Genomic DNA, 12,523 nt, shown 5'->3' on the forward strand with positions numbered 1-12,523 from the left:
TTTTTCACAACATGTTTTCACAACAGGGAGAATATAAATGAACAAGCTGGATTTTCCTAGTGCATCATTTTTTTCCCCACTGTTTTGCATTTCACCCTCTACTGTGGTTGTGAAAGGGTTAAACAAGACAGTGCACGTGTTGATGGGTCTTTAAGAGTTTGTAGGAAGACTAATTATCGCTGGGATAGGAAGCTGGAACACCCAAGAAGATCTGTCTCCCAGGATACTGATGGAGACCTATTTTACAAGCTGTAATTCTGCTTAGCCTTTTGCTTGGGAAGACAGTTCACAACTATCCCTGGTTTATCTTCTATTCTCCTAAAATATTTTCTAATCCTATATTTCAGCAGGAGAATCTCCCATCTTCACACCCCCTCCATCCACAGCACACAGAGCTAAAACCACACAAACAGGTGTGTGCTGGCAGAGGCTTTAGCTCAGACACCTCTAAACTGAGCATGTAAACCCTTAGTAACTGTTTAACAAGACACAGTTACACAGCAGGACACTATTAGGCTATTTTAGTGGGGGCTTGGGAAAAATGAGAAAATTGTGGTTTTGGGTTTCGAGATTTCTTGATCAGTTCACTTTAAGTCAAGTGCATTTAACAGGATGAGGGAGAGAGGATGATAGGAATGAAACAGGGGGAAGAGAGAACAGAGGGATAGCATATAAGAGATAGAAGAGAGTAAAGGAGACTGGAAAGAGACTGCATGTGATAGACAGAATGGGAGAGCGGGAATGATGGAGAAATAGAAAAGAGAAGGGAAATGAGATAGTGTGTATGTGTGTTAGAGAAAATGTGTGTGCGAGTGTTAGAGAAAGTGTGTGTATGTGTGTGTGTGTGTGTGTGTGTGCATGTGTGTGTTAGAGAATGTGTGTGTGGGTGTGTTTGTATGTTTGTTAGAGAAAGTGTGTGTGTGAGTGTGTGTGTGTGAGTGTGTGTGTTAGAGAAAATTTGTGTGTGCACGTGTGAGTGTTAGAGAAAGTGTATGTGTGTGTGTGCGTGTGTGTATGTGTGCATGTGTGTGTTAGAGAATGTGTGGGTGTATTTGTGTGTTTGTAAGAGAAAGTGTGTGTGTGTGTGTGTGTGTGTGTGAGTGTGTGTATGTGTGTTAGAGAATGTGTGGGTGTGTTTGTGTGTTTGTAAGAGAAAGTGTGTGTGTGTGTGTGTGTGTGTGTGTGTGTGTGTGTGTGTGTGTGTGTGTGTGTGTGTGTGTGTGTGTGCATGTGTGTGTGTGTGCATGTGTGTGTGTGCATGTGTGTGTTAGAGAATGTGTGGATGTGTTTGTGTGTTTGTAAGATAAAGTGTGTGTGTGTGTATGTGTGTGTGTGTGTGGGTGTGTGTGTTAGAGAATGTGTGGGTGTGTTTGTGTGTTTGTTAGAGAAAGTGTGTGTCTGTCTGGTGTGTGTGTGTGTGTGTTAGAGAGAGCGAGAGAGAAGAGAGAGATTCCCATGCAATGTTTACTCTATAGAACTTTTGCTGTTGCTGTTAGCCCGGATTGTGTGTTTGTTAGAGAAAGTGTGTGTGTGTGTGTGTGTGTGTGTGTGTGTCTGTCTGTCTGGTGTGTGTGTGTGTGTGTTAGAGAGAGAGAAGAGAGAGATTCCCATGCAATGTTTACTCTATAGAACTTTTGCTGTTGCTGTTAGCCCGTATTGTTAGCAGGGATTTGTGTAATTGAAAAACACCATTACTGGTTTAATAAAAAAAATATACATATATATATATATATATATATATATATATATATATATATATATATATATATATATATATATATATATATATATAAAATATACAAATATGAATCCCACTCACATATATGTGATATTAGTTTATCGTTAAATAAAATATTTTAAGGGATTTTATCTTCGTTGCTGATGTATGCAAAACTAGTGACTGGACAGAGAGGTAATTAAACCAAGTTACAAAGTAGTACAGAGAATCTACAAGCAATGATGAAGCCCATGGCTGCCCCTGTTGCCATAGTAACGGAATGGCTCTGGTCGGTGATGTAGTTGAGTTCTAACCAAAGGCATTCTGGCAGTGGTGACATTTTAAACCTTTTTGTGAGAGATCTGCCTGTTTTTTTTTTTTCTCTCTCTTCCAGAATAAGAACTGCCTTCTCGCCTTTGATTGATAAGAGTAACCTTGCACATTGCAATCCAGTTTGAGATATAGAATTGAAGGGAGACCTTTTCTCAAATGCAAAGGAGCAGCAAATTATCTGTATGTGCAAATCCTCTTTGAATTAGATGAATGAAAATGAATTCAGCTTTTGAAGGTATTACTGTGGACGACAACAAGCAATTCAGATTTTTAGCATAATCAATTAAAGCTCAGTCTAAAGGCATAAAAGGGGACCTTTTGAAAATGATCTGAGGAGGATTACACATTTTTCCAATACTGTATAAAAGAAGCTAGTTATATCTATCCTAAGGCTTTTATTGCAAGACATATTGTGAAGAAATTATAAAATACTTGGGGGAGGCCCTGGGTGGATAAAGGAAAAAAGTTAAGGGAAAGAAAATGATTAAAACAATCCTAAAGTTCTTTCTATGGGGATATAGAATAGGCAATTCTTATAAAGCAGTGAGAAGATAGGGATCAGGAGTTTAAATTGGTCATTTTAAAGATTACATCTCCAACAGGCTGGCTTTCTTTCCAAAGTACCATTGCATTAAGGAATCGGCTTGTGTGAACCCAGATATCACAAGGGCCATGTTCATCTCTGGCAAGTTGTGGAGTGGGCTTCACTGAGGTTATCCCTCTAATAAAGGATCCGTAATGAAGTACGTGGGTAGACACTCATTTAGGGACAAGTAATTGACAAATCCAGAGGCATGAATTACTAGTGAAATGGCAAGATATTAATTATTTAGAAACGATTAGCCTCTCTGTGTGTCCTGCACAAAATCCCATCTTGTACTGGAAATATAACTTGTCTCAGAAAAAGGGAAGACAGACAAGAGGGACTGGGGGGTAAAAACTGGATAAAACAATTATTAGACATTTAGCTTATATAGGAAAGCTGGTAAATAAGGTGTGTTAATGTTTTCAGTATTTTATGTAACATAGATATTTTATTCATAATAAATAAGAAGAAGAATATAGCGCTGACATATTCGGCAACGCATTACAAATATATCCATACATACATGCTGAGAGACAGACAGAGAGATAGAGAGACAGACAGACAGAGAGATAGAGAGACAGACAGACAGAGAGATAGATGATAGATAGATAGATAGATAGATAGATAGATAGACAGACAGACAGACAGATAGATAGATAGATAGATAGATAGATAGATAGATAGATAGATAGATAGATAGATAGATAGATAGATAGATAGATAGATAGATTTTAGAATTCCATGCATTCATAGATTGTTGTTGGTGGTGTGCGTGTGTGTGTGATATAATTTCATGGTTTGCACGCTTTAATTATGATAATATGAAAAGAAGGAGCATAGAAAACATAGAATTTTCGGTAAGTCTAAATAATGAATTACGGTGAAATGAAAACCGAATTTGCAAAATTTAAAATTTAATTCTTTCAGCTTAGCTATTTTGGTCTGAATTCTTCAAGGCACAATACCTTATTATTGTGAATAGATTTGTTTAAAAAAAAAAATATGAAAATGGCTAAGAATCGTGAGACTGTTTACCCTTATTGGGCAAGTCAAGGTCCAAGTGGCAATCAAAGTAGATTGCAAGATATTTTTTCAGATTTTTGTTACATTATAATAAAATTATATTCCAGGTGCTTCAGTCATTTACACACACACACACCACCACCAGCCACAATGAAATGGTTAAAATGTAGGGTGTACCGATTCGGTTAACTAAATGTAGTAAAAGGCATCCAATATCCTATAATTACTGAACCAAATATTAGAATATAAATATTTAATATGGCATGCAATTGCATTTGATCTGCAATTGCTTTTTTACAACGTGAATTGAACGAGAGTCTTTTCAAATTCACATATGTTTTATATGTTTAGACATGGAGGGAGGTAAAGTGATTTATTGCCATAAAAACATAAATTATTGGGGGAAATATCAGTTGGGGAGTTATTCGTCAAACACCGAATTGTAGTGAATGAAATCAGAATTGCAAAATGTAGGTAGCAAATAAATAAAATTAATTTAAAAAAATGAAAAATAAATTAAATTTTTTTTTTTTTTAAAAACCCACTAATTTAAAAAAAAAAAAAAAAAAAGATCTCCAAACTAGCTATTGTCACAGCTTGGATATTTTAGGATACATTTTGAAATTCGGTTTTGAATTCGCTGCAGATCAGAGTTTAGTGCATACAATGTCTGTATAAAGTGAAAAGGGCCTATTCACTAAACAGAAAGTTTTGTTAAACTAATATCTTACTCTGCACGATTTTCATCTATTTAGCAGAGTTGCTTGATAACTCCCCTCAATTCGCTGTTTGGCAAATACATCCCCGATTTATTCTGCAATCCACCTTATAGGCGTACAATTGGAAATAATACATTTTAAAACCGCCAAATTGATATTAAAACATAAAAAATAAATTCTCGTTTTCTACACAATTTAAACAATTGTCTACAAAATAACAATAGTAGAAAATAAAAAAATATATATTTTCCAATTTTTCTAGCTCATGAAACTAAAGGCAAATAATACATAGTGACTATAACTTAAATGCACATCGTGCTATTATTTAAATTTTATGTTCCAGTGGGTGTGAAAAAGAATATATATATAGTATAAGCATATTTATTATAGTATTATATTTATTATATACTATAATCAATATGCATGGATTTTTTATTATTATTATTATTATTATTATTATTATTATTATTATTATTATTATTATTTTGGAATCCCATAGTTTTTCTCTCTTTTTTTTAACTTAGTATCCGAAAGCCTGCATTAAAGCACAGTATCGAATTATTGAATTGAGTGGTGATCTGCCTACCTGATACCTCTGCTGTGGATTAGTAGATGGTGACACCAGCAAGCAGACGATTGAAGCTGCAGTCAGTCTGGGCACCACACTGAATTTATTGGGACTCTCAATGCTACTGTTGACTTTAGCACAAAGCAAAGATTTCACATTCGCCTGCTAGTTTAGACAGAGAGAGAGGGGAAAAAATGAATATTTTACCAAGATATTGATCAGTGCGTTATAAAATCTAGTTAAACATAATGGGTAAAGTAATGTGTAGGGGAGGAAATATAATATCTGTGTAAATTTGCTAAATGTGACGTTGAGAGTTTACCCTCTTAGAATTTGGATCTTTGATTGTTGTGTGTGTGTGTGTGTGTGTGTTTGTTTACTGACTGTGTTTATTCATAGATCATTGAATAAATAGAATGCTTAAATCATCAGACACTTGGAAATTAAACATAGTGAGGTATCAACCCCCTTTTCTTTCTGGTACAAAACTCCAGAGCAGAATTGGGACAGGGCTCCAGCTAGAAGGGTCTGAGACTCCAACACAGGGAGAAATGTGACTTAGACTGACATCAGCCTGACATTAGCCTGACAACCTTGTATTTTGTACTAGAGCAAAACTACATGTTATCTGTTGGGATCACTGGAGTGGGAGACACTAAGTAGTTTAAAACGACAATTAAACAATAGGCAAGTGATATGGAACATAACACGTTAGTGCATCGCATTCTAAAGCCATTGTTCTCAAATCAGGCCCATTCCTTCCCTCTATTCTTCTTCCCCATAGGAGGCTTTTATGTGCTAATGAAACACATTTCACGCTCCAGTTTCAACGTGTGTGTCCTGGTAGGCTGAGGTCTGGATCCTGCTACATTTTAACCAGCTGAGGGAACAATGTGGTTTTTTTTTTTTGAAGAAGGATTTGATCATACCCTGATCGCGTGGGAAAATTATTACCCAACGTGTGATATATACATTTCACCCCTATCACTAACCCCCCACACAGAACATTTTATTAATTGGCATTAATTGACAAGTGAGTGTTTAATTGGATTTCTGTGGGAATCACAGACAGGAACGTTGGTTGGGGGAGGGGGGGGGGGGGGGTATTTACTAAGAAGTGAGTTGTGGCGACTGGAAATCGAACATTCGAAAAATGTAGCTGAACTAGAACTCAAAAAAGTTAATGATCTTTGTTTTAGCTTACGTTTTATACTGCGTTTTGCCGTTGGGTTGTGTGAGCAACATATCTCTCTGTTTAGCTGTTTGGTAAATATACCAATTAGACTAGTCATTATAGAAATAATTTTGGATGAAATTGTGTATTTTTCAAGTGCTTTAGCTGCATTTTCTATTATTTCAAAAGTTCAAATTATTAGTTTTTTCATATATCTAATTGTGTATGTATGCATATAATCTATCTATCTATCTATCTATCTATCTATCTATCTATCTATCTATCTATCTATCTATCTATCTATCTCTGTCTGTCCGTCCGTCTTATGGAACCTTTGAGTAGAGAGGCAATGAGAGAAATAGACAGATATAGAGAGAAAAAGAGTGTTTCTGTTTTGTTTCACAGAAAAAAAGTGTGAGAGAGAAAGTCGTACCCATTATATATATATATATATATACACACACAAACACACACACACAAAAACACACAAACACACAGACACACGCATACATGCAAACACATTTCTGTGTGTGTGTGTGTGTGTGTGTTTGTGTGTATATATAAAATTGATATGACTTTCTCACTCTTTTTTTCTTTGAAACAAAAACAGAAACACACACATACACGCGCACACACAAACACACACACACACACACATTTATGTGTGTGCTTTTATTTTGTTTCACATAAGCTATAATAAATATGTTAATATTCTTTGCAACATTCGCCTACCTGTTACACCCTGAGCTAAAGCGAATTTCTTGGCACAAGTGGACAGATCCCAGCAATCTGTTATCAAGCTCTCTGTGTATGCAAAGTGAAAGTAATGGCGTTTTATAACTTTACTGTACAATTCCCTGAAATCCGAGAAACACAAAACATGAAGCTGCTTAGTTCAACAAATTACATGCAAATTTAGAGAAAATATTATTATAAGCCTGACCATCTGTCTCTCTGCACCTTTAATTCCCCTCACATGACACATAGCTGATGTAAAGGCATTTCGTTCTCAAGTGCAGTCAAAGAGCTATTGTGGCTGTTTGCTGGAAATGACACATATACCAAAAAAAAGGCTGAATAGTTAACCTTTAACCTGGAGCCCAAGTGATTGCCCTCAGTGCCATAGGTAGGAGCTGGTGCAATTCTTGCCTAATTTCAGTCTCAAGACAAATCCAGGTAAGTAATGACTTTGGAATGAGACAGGCTCTTGGTTCTCCCAGTTTTAAAAAAAAAATCTCATTCAGACAGAATACCGTGAACATACAATGTATCGAACAAAAGTGTCTTTCAGATACTTGCAAGTGATAGATATTTCAGGGACCTGTGAAATGCACAAGCTATATGACTCAAACGAATGGATCTTCAAGTGAAATATCTTATTAGGAGCCCTTTTGCTATCTAACTTCTTTTAAAGAGTTACCTTTGAAATTTAGTTTTTTAGTGTATTTATTGATGTATTTTTTTTTTTTAAAAAAAGAATTTGCTCACTTTGTATCACCTCCGTATTCTTCCCCGTTTGATTTACATCAACCAATCAACCAACGATCAAATGGATAATAAACATTAAGAATAATAATGAAAAAAAAATCAAGAATAAATGCCAAATACGATTTTTAATAGAGATTGCTAAGAATCTGGCATTTGAGCCAGAATACACAGTCATAAATAAAAAATATACACATACCATAAATTAATTCAATTTCAAGCATTTAACTGTCAACGAAAAAAAATAATCGAACCAAAAAAAAGATAAGGAAAAAAAATTCAACATTTTTGTTTTCAAATACAACAATAAGGTCCTCATCCTTTTTTACATCTTGGGATATTATTACATAGTTGTTTGGTCCTTAAGTAGAAACCATGGGATTCACACAGTAAACGTATAGGGTTCGTCCAGTTTCACAAAAATATAACAACCCCTGCAACAATCAAAATTAAAAAATAAAGGGGAACAAATGACAAAGGGACTCAAAGATCAACCAAGCAGACATCTTAAAGGGGCAAACAGGTACAGTTTGAAATGTCTAAGTTTCAGTCAGGTTGCTTGACCACTAGTGTAGACCACCTGGTCCTCAAAAAAGGGTTCAAACAGCATTTCAGACACATACTATTTTTTTAAATCATTTTTTTTTTTTGTAATATATATATACAGCCGGGCATGAAAAGTCCATTGTCTGGTGGAGAATTAGGAAGAGTTCATGATGGGTCTAGAATACACACCTTGATAGTATGAGGTGTCACTATGAATTGGAGAACTTTCTATCCCATTTTTGTTCGTTACTGTGCTCATAGCTAAGCTTCCGGCCATTGGAGAGCCATAGCCAGAGTAGTGCATAACCTGTTCGTATGCCTTTAAGTCCATTTTATGGTGGTGGTGGTGATTATGATGGTGGTGGTGATGATGTTGCTGTTCAGACATGAGGTTATTGATGGAGAAAGGGTGGTTGAAAGAGTAATGGTGTTCTGGCTTGAGGTGAGACTGAGCCTCATGAGAGAGGACTGAGTGGTGCTGTGAGAGCAAGTGTTGGGCTTGAGATACTGGAGATGTTGTGTGGTCTGGACTCAAACCTTGGTTGGACTTCATGTCTACTAGGGACCTTTTCTGCTCTTGGCAAGGTGAGGAACTGGAATGGGGGGACTCATGGCCTCCAGAGCTCTCTGAGCTGCTGTTAGTGGCAGCAGATCCAACACTGGAAGACCCTTCAGAGAGTTTCTTACCACCACCTTCTCTTGGGGTGTGTTTTTTGTCACACTTGAAGCGCTTCTGTCTCCTCAGGTAGCAGCCGTTCTCAAACATGTTCCCAGAGTCAGGGTGTAGAGTCCAAAAGGAGCCTTTTCCCGGTTTATCTGGAGACCTGGGCACCTTGAGGAAACAGTCATTGAAGGACAAAGAGTGGCGTATTGAGTTCTGCCAACGCTGTTGGTTCTGCCGGTAGAAGGGGAAGAGGTCCATGATCCACTGGTAGATCTCACTCAAGGTGAGCATTTTATTTGGGGACTGTTGGATGGCCATGGTAATGAGCGAGATGTAGGAGTATGGTGGCTTGGCATGAGTGTAACTTCTCCTGTAGGTCTTGGGGTCTCTGGACCTGTTAAGGTTGGATTGTCCATAGATAGGGCTCATGGAATTGATGTTGGTATAGGGTGCCAAGGCGTTCATGGACGTAGTCTGGGCACTCATTGGACTCATGTTAGGGCTCAGGTGACTTGCCATACTGGCCACCCCGGTACCCATACCAGCCATGGCCCCAGTGCCAGGTGACATTCCGGTCAGGGATGGACTCATTCCCGTGTTAACATAGGACATATTCATGGTGCCTGCGCTCATGTTGGCTGTGGTACTCATAGCAGACATGGTCATGTAAGTATTCATAGAATTCATGCTAAGTCCAGGGTTCATGTTGCTCACGGATGAATAACTCTGTTAAAAAAAGTAATACAAAAAAAAAATCTATAAAAAATCTTTTACTCACACCATTTAACAATAATTCAGCGTGTGCACTATTAAGTGAAAACGCAAAGCAACTTAATAGAGTATGAATCACACAATTAATCAATCACTATCAAATTATACAATATATATATTCTTTAACAAAGTTCCATTGTACTGCAGACATTCTTAAAAATAAAGAAAATAAAAATGAAAAATAGAAAAAAAAAGAAGAAAAAGAAAAGAAGAAATTAAATTAACGATAGGAGCATAGGTTTTATTTGGAAGCAAGGTGTACAACAGACATTTATTTATTTAAGTTTGTCAAAATAGAAAAAAAATGCTTATCGTGTGAAACTCGTTGTTATGTAAGAGAATATGGCAAGATCTACTTATTTTAAGAAAAGGTAATTTCTATTTAACTCCTCCTACCAAATAGCTGCCTGGCAAACAATTGTCCATATGTAAGCACAGGAAAGGAGAATTGAAATAAATATTGACATTTTGTTTTTGTACATCTGCGTGACTTCTATGTACCCAGCGATATTAATACTGTTGATTTAATAGCAGTAAAAAAATAAATCAAAAATTCTTAATATTTAGAGACACGCAGTGTTTTTGTTTTTTTCTCTGTTCAGTCTCTCTGTTATAAATATGATTACAGGGGGGAACAAAATCTGAATTAGCAGGTAGCTGGACTGTGATCACTTTGTCCAGTGATTAGATGAAAATGTTATTTTAAATACAAGTTGATCCTTGAGAAAGTTTGATTAGCTCTTATATTTGCAAGAAGAATCTTTCTTTTTTTTTCCCCTCTCCCCCAGTGTCCCCCCCTCCCCACCCCATGCCAAACACAACTTTGTTGGGATAGTGTGTGGTTCAGTCATCGAAGAGGATTTGGAGGCGCCACAAGTCAATATTTGATCACAAAGTTAATATTATCCCAAGACTAACAGTGTGTGGTATAAAGAGACAGTATGAGAGTTAAAGATGACATAAATGAGAAGAAGCCTGGTCTCCTTACCTCTGGTTCTCCATAGTAGCTGCTCCAATCTGAATGCTCATGTCCTTCCATTTTTACAGCTCCTAGCATACTGGAAGCACAGTGCATGCCAGTTTAAAATTTAACAGCCACAACAACTACGACAGCGATAGCAACACAAAAAGAGAGAGGGAGAGAGAGGGAGAGAGAACAAACCCTCCCTCTACAACACTCCCTCCAAACACTCCCTCTCTGTGTGAGCTAGGAGGGGGACTGGGAGAGCTGAAGGTGACTTAGAATGTTGGGCAGAGCTGTGGAACACCAGCAGAACTTGGGCTTCTGCAATGCTAGGGGCAGCTGGGGGGCTGGGGTTTAGGGGAAGGAGGACAATGGAGACTCAATGAGTGAATGAGAGGTGCTGGCTGAACTCTGAGTGATGATAATAGAGCTGTGGTGACGTTGTTGCAGGGTGATATAGCACCCTGCTCCAGTCTAGCCTCCAATCCCCAAGTCCTCTCTCTGCCTATTTGAATAATAAGCTCACACCTAGGCGTGAGACTCTGCCATAGTCCCACTATTATACACCTGTCTAATTCTCGGAGAAAGCCAATTTGAATACATTCATTAAGCTTTAATCTGATTGTCCAGCCTAAAAGAGGGGAGGTGGGGGAAAACAAATCTAATGTGGGAACAAGTGCACTGACTTGGTAGAATGTATTCAGCCTTTTTATCTCCATGATTTTTAAATCTTTTTTTTTTTTTGTCTGTAATTTGTATTTTCTGCTAAGTACAGGCAAGGGAGAGGCTCTCTGCATTCACCAAAAGTTATTTATTTACTAAACTGCGAGATGTAGCGACTTAGGGTAAAAACTTGCAAACATTTAGAGCGAATCAGAAAAGTCTGTACTTGGATTTAAACATTTTATTCAAATCGGCTTTTTTTTTTTTTTTTGCTTACATTTTACAAGTCGTTTCTAAAGTTCATTTTAATCAGTAGACTAAAAGTAAATGTATGTGTGAAACTGTGCGAAGTGACACGCACAAACACAGACACACAGACAGACACAAACACACACACGTAATTATATATAATACTGTTTATTATATAACATAATGCTGTGAAGGCACCAACATTAGAATCAAACACAAATCAAGGAATCAGGGCTAAAAATAAATGAAGCATGGATTTAATATAATTCTAAGTCATTTTCTTAAAACTTGTGTGATATTTTAGTAAAACAATAAATAATAATTGACCAATTTGGCAAATCACAGCATTAATAAAATGAAAGATTTAACGATATACACAGAATACATTATATATATATTTGATATATTATATATTATATAAACAAGTGACATTACACTGGAGTGTTGACAGTAAAATAAAAACAAAAACCAACAAAGTACTAGGACACACACATTTTTACAATAGTAATAATAAACTTAAAATCAAATGAACAAACAGATCAGTAAAAATAACACATCCATATTTAAATCCTCAAATCCAATCCATGATTTTCGCTGCAGTAAATTATTATTGAGCCCAATAAATGCGATCAGAGTTCTCTGCTTTTCAGAAAATAAAAAATCCAAAAAAAATCCAAAAAGAGCAATCCAATGAGTCCTTGCCAGTGGCATGCAATGTCAAATAAAAAGAATTCTAATAATTCGATATATTAGGTGTTTTTTTGGTGACAGCAGATCCGTCAGTGTATTTCCCAGGCACCTGTGCTAGTTCTGACTGCTTTACACAGACTAACAGGGCTGCAACATATATTTATTCTGGAGAACACGTTTGCTGTTTGAGATATTAAACAAAGTAAAGTTTATTTAACGTGTTTGATCATCACAGATTTAGCAGATCGTCTCAGCTATGGTCAATAAATTGGGCCTTAGGAAAACAAGGGAATTCTGAAGTGGAATGAAGCCTTGAGTTTCGTTTGTACAATCCAAGAGCATGTACACAGACTAATCTCATACAGATAGAA

General features: G+C 36.6%; 1 protein-coding gene and 1 long non-coding RNA gene across 3 annotated transcripts in view; both read right to left on the bottom strand.

Annotated features, from left to right (window-relative positions):
* The window catches only part of LOC134585923 (uncharacterized), a 74,537-nt gene extending 67,381 nt beyond the window's left edge, over positions 1-7,156 (bottom strand). Inside the window, exons 1-3 of one of the 2 annotated variants that reach the window (XR_010086559.1) lie at positions 7,081-7,156; positions 6,853-6,924; positions 4,965-5,111 (exon numbers count right to left, since the gene is read on the bottom strand). This is a non-coding gene — a long non-coding RNA (uncharacterized LOC134585923). Of the gene's footprint in view, positions 1-4,964; positions 5,112-6,852; positions 6,978-7,080 lie in introns of both variants that reach the window. The other variant, XR_010086558.1, reaches the window with a different exon arrangement.
* A 616-nt stretch (positions 7,157-7,772) lies between these two features.
* FOXA2 (forkhead box A2) lies at positions 7,773-10,966 on the bottom strand. Its single transcript, XM_063441404.1, has 2 exons — positions 10,575-10,966; positions 7,773-9,541 (listed from the first exon to the last, which is right to left on the bottom strand). The coding sequence occupies exons 1-2, from the start codon at positions 10,659-10,661 to the stop codon at positions 8,306-8,308; spliced, it is 1,323 nt and encodes a 440-aa protein (XP_063297474.1). The 5' UTR covers positions 10,662-10,966; the 3' UTR covers positions 7,773-8,305.
* Between the last annotated feature and the right edge of the window lie 1,557 nt (positions 10,967-12,523).

The sequence above is a fragment of the Pelobates fuscus genome, chromosome 2, assembly GCF_036172605.1.
Source record: "Pelobates fuscus isolate aPelFus1 chromosome 2, aPelFus1.pri, whole genome shotgun sequence".
Taxonomy (NCBI): domain Eukaryota; kingdom Metazoa; phylum Chordata; class Amphibia; order Anura; family Pelobatidae; genus Pelobates; species Pelobates fuscus.

What these genes read in the sequence shown, in the direction of transcription:
- FOXA2 (XM_063441404.1), bottom strand. Translation starts at nt 10,661, where the DNA reads ATGCACTGTGCTTCCAGTATGCTAGGAGCTGTAAAAATGGAAGGACAT. An exon ending in GCTACTATGGAGAACCAGAG is followed by an intron (nt 9,542 to 10,574) that starts GTAAGGAGACCA and finishes TTTTTTTAACAG; the next exon opens with AGTTATTCATCCGTGAGCAA.